This window comes from Mesitornis unicolor, unplaced genomic scaffold (assembly GCF_000695765.1).
Source record: "Mesitornis unicolor isolate BGI_N332 unplaced genomic scaffold, ASM69576v1 scaffold27505, whole genome shotgun sequence".
Classification (NCBI taxonomy): domain Eukaryota; kingdom Metazoa; phylum Chordata; class Aves; order Mesitornithiformes; family Mesitornithidae; genus Mesitornis; species Mesitornis unicolor.
In genome coordinates, this window is record NW_010185228.1 from 16,909 (window position 1) to 23,622 (window position 6,714).

At 45.5% G+C, this 6,714-nt stretch overlaps 1 protein-coding gene across 1 annotated transcript in view; it reads right to left on the reverse strand.

The window, feature by feature from the left end:
- XPR1 (xenotropic and polytropic retrovirus receptor 1) overlaps positions 1-6,714 on the reverse strand; it is a gene marked incomplete at its 5' end in the record, with an annotated part of 25,039 nt that overhangs the window by 10,477 nt on the left and 7,848 nt on the right. Inside the window, 2 exons of the mRNA XM_010184779.1 lie at positions 4,455-4,646; positions 6,346-6,511. Of these exons, the coding sequence (XP_010183081.1) occupies positions 4,455-4,646; positions 6,346-6,511 (358 nt within the window). The remainder of the gene's footprint in view (positions 1-4,454; positions 4,647-6,345; positions 6,512-6,714) is intronic.

Consider the following 6,714-nt stretch of genomic DNA (forward strand, 5'->3'; position numbering starts at 1 on the left):
AGGAGAAGCCTGTTTCTGAGGCGACGGTGAGACGGCAGACAGAAGCACCACTCTTCACAGCTCTATTTAGTGAACTTCTGTATTTCTAATTACTGGAAAGTTCCTGGGCTGTTTAATGAGAAAGTGTGTGGCAATTGTATTATCTTAGACTGACCTAAGGCTCTCCACAGCACTTCCAAGCCGATGGCCTAGTGTTCAGCAGTCTTATTTGCAGTACCCAGAAGGGGTGTGGGAGCGGTGTGGAAGAAGAAACACTTACTCAAGTTTCCAGGCTACATGGATTAACTGTGGAATAATTCAGAGGTTAATAAATAGCTGGATACTATTCAGACCACAATGATTTCGTTGAATAAGGTGTGTAAATCAAACAGACAATGAAAATGTGCATAAATCATCTTTCAGTTAAAAGGATAAAATCCCACATAGCCAATTTGAACCCAGTACTTCTGCTTAAGCTCACTTAACCCATTCCAGAAAAATACATGGTAAATACAAAAATGCTCACCCTGCAACAATTCCCACAAAACAAGAAAGTTATGAAAGGGTGGAAGAGTACAAAGCACTGGAGAAGCTCAGCTCATGAAGCACAGAAGCCAAATCTCTATTCTGTGTGGCATTTCTGACAGAAGCAAAAGGCTGAGTGAAAACTGACAGCAGGAAAACCAAGACACACCTCATTTTACAAATAAGGCTGGAGCAGAAAGCACGCATAAAGCTTAGGAAGCAACTGGCACTCAGTAGTACAATGCAACTCTCCTTGCACTGTTTCTCATGAGAGCCGAACACCTGAATGTAACAATGCTATCCTACAAAGACTGAATCACGTCTGAGTGAGGAAGCAAACCAAGGCTGGCTATCCTAGGTATGCCACCATACTCTGTATTTTAGATACCTTTAAATGTAAGTGCACTTTGTTCAAGAGGGGATCCTCATGTAATGCTACGATAAGCTGGACTGAAGCGGAAGCAGCTATACTGGTGCATCTGTCAAGGAAAGTGCACCTGCTTTGGGCAGAGTGAAAACACCGCAAGAAGGAGTTGTGTGTCAAAATAACACTGCACTTGGGATATCTATTCTGCTGCAGACTCGGGCGTACTTATTTGTTTCCCCAGCATTACGTAGGTTTCCGTAGGGATTAAATAAGGCAATATAATACTCAGTTGGCTAGCTCTGGAGAATGCTGCTCAGCACTGCCAGGGAAATTAAAGCAAGGGTAGGAAAGAGCCGGGGGCAGAGGCTGCTGCTCGGCCGTGCTGCGAGCGGGCAGGGCCCGCCGGCACGCTCTGCAGTTGCTAGGTAGCTTAGAGTTACAGACATGCCTCATTTGCCTGGGCAAACATACGCCGCAGGACTATATTTACAGAACGCGGCCTTTGCTTCCCATTCCTTTGAACGAGATAAAGATACTGAGAATTCTTCCTTTGGGAGCTCGACAACAGTTGCCCTTGGGTTGCTGCTGTCATCCCCAAAAGGTGGTCGTGTTTCTGAGCCGTGGGGAAATGGGCATCTTGAATCGGCACTCGTCCACGCGACCGCTGCCTGCTGCGGTCCTAAGTGAAGGGGTAGCCACTCTCACTTCAGCTTCACTAATTCAGATGACATCTGAATTTCACGGTGATAGCTTGGCATTAACTCTGGAAACTAGTCTACTCCCAGGACAACAGGACTGCAAGTTTGGAAGAGAAAACCTAACAATTTACTTCGATATCTTACCACTATGACCTCCCAATTGCAATTAACAGAGAAAACTGCACTCTGCATCTAAATCAAAAGGAAGAAAAATAAAGAAACAGCTTCTCTAACAAAAGAAAGAAATCAGAATAATGCAATTCTCGAGCAATACGAATTATTGAACAGGTATTTTGGGGAAACTGAGCTACTCCTCAAGAGCCCATGGTACACTGTGTTACTGGGGGGGATCCTTCGCTACAGCAGGTCTGGAGATGGGAGCACCACATACGAGTAGAAGCAGCATACATCACTTAAACGTAGTAAGGTGGCATTAATACATTTGTTTAGTTCAAGTTGTTCTCCAGCAAGCACAGGAAAGCACAGCACAAGAACCCCGTCAGGGCACTCTGTGTGAATCAGCTGGCTTACACCACCAGCAAACCCTCCTCGCCGCACCATCCAGCTTCACACAGCTGCCAGTCGCAAGCTAAAAGCCCACAGAGCAGCTACAGCTTATTCAGTGTTCAGATGAAGGGAGGAAGACAACTTTCCAGAGGGCTGTGAAGTCCTCAGGGCTCCCAAGTGGAGAACAGGCATTGGTGTACATTACCTGACCTCCCAAGAAAAGGCCAATTACCCTCTTGTCCTGGCAGCCAAAACCTGACATTCCAGAGACACAAGTCATAGGCTGGCAAACACAGGCATAAAAGAGTGTTTAAATAAAACTTGTTACCACAGCAATTAACAGGTTCGTTACTGCAATTCAGAGCAAGCCTAAGGAGCAAGGATCTTTACCAATCTGAGGCTTGTTTTGGGCACCGCTTGCTTTCCTACTCGCCAGCAGCTAGCCCCCAGCAGATGTTTCGTAGGTAAGGGATTGGTATTTCTCTCTGCTATCCTTAGGCAGACACAGAGAAGGTGTGGGCGAGCAGCGCATCTATTTCCAACAGTAACATCATAACAACTTGATGACAGACCATCTGATTTCAAGCTCAAAAAGAACTGGGAATCTATGTAAAGCACACAGAAAAAATTGGAGCTTTAACAGGCACAGCATATTAGAAAGTGAATTTACGGCAGGATGGGAATAGGCCTAATAACAGGGCTTACAAGACATGGCAAGGTCTTGAGGCAGCCCTCTGAGAAATCACTACAAACCCAGGCACAGTGACATTTACAAAATCTGGGCTAACGTGTGATTTCCAAAGGCCACGAAGCTTCCAAATTTTTTCGTATGATACCAACAACCACGTGCTATTGCCTTGCACTAACAGAACCAGACAGACAAAAGCTGGGAGTCGCCACCATCTCTCAGTGATTGGAACAAGCCTGTGCCTGGCTCATAAACACCTCATTACAGCCCACTCCCTGCCAGGCCTGAAGAGCAGACACCACTAACACAGAACACAGGTCAGTGGTGCTGGCGTGGATGCAAATTCAAGGGGAGCAGGAAGAGGTCAAGTTGTTCAACAGGACATTTTGACAGATGCCGGTTTTCCTCTTGGTTCCAAACTGACCCCAACCTTCCCGCAGAAGGCTCTGCCATTGTGTCCCCCCCCAGGAAGGGGAAGCATTATTCAGCCTCCCCAAAGCAGGCGCTGAATATGAAAGCATATAAGCAGTGACTGTAGCCAGGCAATGCGGACGTGCCTCATCTCGGGGTTTGGCGGCGGTGACTAACTGGACCGCAGGGCTGGAACTGAGGAGCTGCAGAATGTCACTGAGCAAACATGTTAAAACAAGCACACGCTCTGGGGACAGGATGCAGGCGCTGCACCTGCCACGGATGCTCCCATGCCAGGTTTGTGTGTGCTTTCACAGAGCACCCAAATTCCAGCCTTCGGACAGCTCGCACCAGTGCGCTGCTCTGCCATTGAAACGCAAGGCTTGACAGACGTTATCAGTGCGACTTCAGGCCCAGCTACATCACATTATTGGCCACAGGAAGGCTTCTAATAACCCTGCCACCCCGCCAAAAAACCAGCACGTTAAGTGGAAGCGTGCCTTGAACACTTCTCCCTGCTCCACCACAATAATATTTCAGGATAAGTAATTGCTCACGTGCAGCTGCTAATTCCTGGAGATACAGAAGGCCCATATTTTCGAATGAATGAATGCAGCTTTCAGGACTTCAGAACACTGAAAGGCAGGGCGGCTGCCTGAAGTGCAGAAACTAAAAGCTTTTTCCTTCAGAACAAGAGCAGAATCGAGTAATTGTCGTTTCCAGGGAGATGGGAACTTGAGGGATCAGAGCTCAATCTACAGTTAAATGGATTGGAAACAACTTCTTACCAGCTGCAGAAAAAACATGGATAAAAACACACAGGAAAATCCAGAGAGAGCATTTTGCCGGCTCTGTGCACATCTCCCTCCTTTCGGGAATGATGGACTGACTTTATTCAGATGATCCAGGTTAGCTATTCATGAAAGCCAAGGGAGAAGTATTTCTTATGTTACCCCTTCCTTTCTACACCTCCTATTCAACCTTCTTTCACAGCAAAACCTGACAGGTATTTCAGTTTTCTCCTTTCAAGAGAAAAACCTGAAGTCTCTCTCACACCCTACAAGTGCAGTTCTAACCAGACCAGGTATATCAAAAATCCCTACAAGAAGATCTTAAAATACTCTTTGCAAGCAAGGCAGGGCTTTGCCTTTCCATGGAGATGTTTCACAGGTGCCAAAAGACAAACGTTCATGCTTCAATGGGGTGCCAAATTCTGAGCTTCTCCCACATAAAAAGCAAATCCCCTCACTTGCAAAGGGTTTTTGGAGATAGCCAATACCTTCGTGAGTGCTGTAGAGGGCTGCAAATGTCACCACGAAGAAGGTGGTGGAATATTTTCCAGCATTAACCAGATGAAAGGCCCGTTTGTTATCACGGTAACGGCGCAGGCACTGGATGAATCGCAACCAAGCAGGGATGCACTGGACAACTGCTCTCACTCCGTAGGAGTAGCTGGAACAAATCTGATTATCTGCAAGAAAAAAAAGTTTTCAGGGACACAGAGTCAGTAAGTTTAAGGGCTCCTGTAAAATACCAATTTACAGGAGTGCAATTCCCCAGAAGATCTCACACGTACACACGCACACCCCCAGAACAGCCAGGATCCCCTCACCAAAAGGTACCCTGAAGCCTTTTACTCCACCTCGGAGGTATTCAGGTGACTGGACAGCAGTAACACATCCAGGCAGATCATCACCTAACTCTTTCACTGCTGCCAGTACAATTAACACGCAGGAAGATTACAAATAATCTGGTTTTAAATTTATTTTGTGCTCCTGGCAGTACTGTAAATAATCAAATTAAGGATGGAATTACAAAAGGCCTTTGACACTGGATTTCTGTGCATAAATGGGAGAGCATTTCCAAACTCTGCAGGACAGCTCAAAAAAGCTACTTTGCCTAAGATGTCCTTGACCCATTTTTCTTGTCTATTGTAACAGGAAAAAAACCATATTTCATTATGTGTTTAGTGTTTTTTGCTTGTTTGCCCGTTTATTTGACCTTTTTTAAAACCAAACCCAGGGCATAGGCCTGGCTTTGACAACTGGGGTGAGAGGCAACTGCACCAGCGTGACATTGCGGCACCCCCCTGATGTTTGAAAGCCGCCTTTTTATTGAGGAAATGCCCAGGAAAAGCCCAGCTTGGCCTGGAACCCCCATGTGCTGCCTCGCTCCGCACATCTAAACCAAACACCCCACCAACAAACATTTGTTTCTTATTCAGACTAATGGAGACAAGTGATTAGCTTATATTTATCCCAAAGCACTGAGACATCATTTCACTGTTTGGATTGGGAGAAGACAAGTTGTTACCCACTCAGTGGCATTATTTTATTTTTTATTCTTATTTTTAATAAATAAACAATTACTTGCAAGACCGTCTTAAAGGGAAGATCAGACAGATTGGAAGAACGAAGTGAACACTGATGCTTATTGAAGCATACTGCAAATTTTTTCAGCAAGTGTCAAAACCATCAGACAACACAATTTTCCAGCAGTCACTGCTTAAAATGGAAAGACAACGGCCTGATCCAGGAGGACACAGGTACGATTTTGCCACTGGGAAGGTCAAAGTCAAAACTCATATGCCAACGCTGCGGCTTTTGGGGCTAGAAAGGAGAGAAGAGGTGGAGCACACAAAACCCTGGTGTCACAGCATTGATTTTAACTGAATAAGGGGTGGCACTGACAAGCTATGAGGAAGTTTCTCCATCCTCTTTTGCTTTTGGGTACTGCGATGGAGCACGTAAAGAGCAGGCTACAGCACAGAAGACTGGGGTGAACAAGCTCATGCAACTCATTTTCATGTAGAGTAACAGGAACAGGCTAAAAGCAAATACATGGTTAAACCACTGCGAAATAAAACAATGCCAGGAAAAAGGATTTCTCTTTCCAACTGAGAAGTGCCACGTCTAAATTCTTTGATGGGTGTACAAGTCAGGCCAAATGACTGGGTTAGGAAATGAACACTGATGTGAAATTCCATTTCTCTGGATGGAAGAAAGGGGAGAATCTCTCTAATGCTGTGCTTACAAGAAACGCCAATTATTTTACTTTCCTTTGTCATTGGTAACCCTCTTCCAAACAGATAGATGCTTACAAAGTTGCCTTGCTCAGTGTTCTCCAGGTCATTTTGGCCCCGTTCGCATGGGTTGTCAGCATTACTCTACCTGTATTTGCCAGAAGTCCAGCATTGTCCTCCCACTGAACCTCAAAGCTGTAGAAGCAGATCATGTATTCCAGATCCATGAGTATCACGACCAGGCTGTTGAGCTGATCAGCCAGCCAGAAATCTGCGAAGCCTACCTTGTGGAAGGGAGCAGTGAACACTCGAAACTGTCAGGAAAAAAAAAAAAGAGAAAGGAATAATTCGTGACACAGTGTCAAAGACATCTAAATGCAGTGGCAGGACATCACAGCACTGAACAAATATGGAAATAACAGAAATGCTTGAAGATTTACTGCTGACCTTTCGCTCCTGCTGACAAAAGAAGATAACTGTCTCCTCGCTTTTAGTGCAAACAACATTCCTGCTCTGC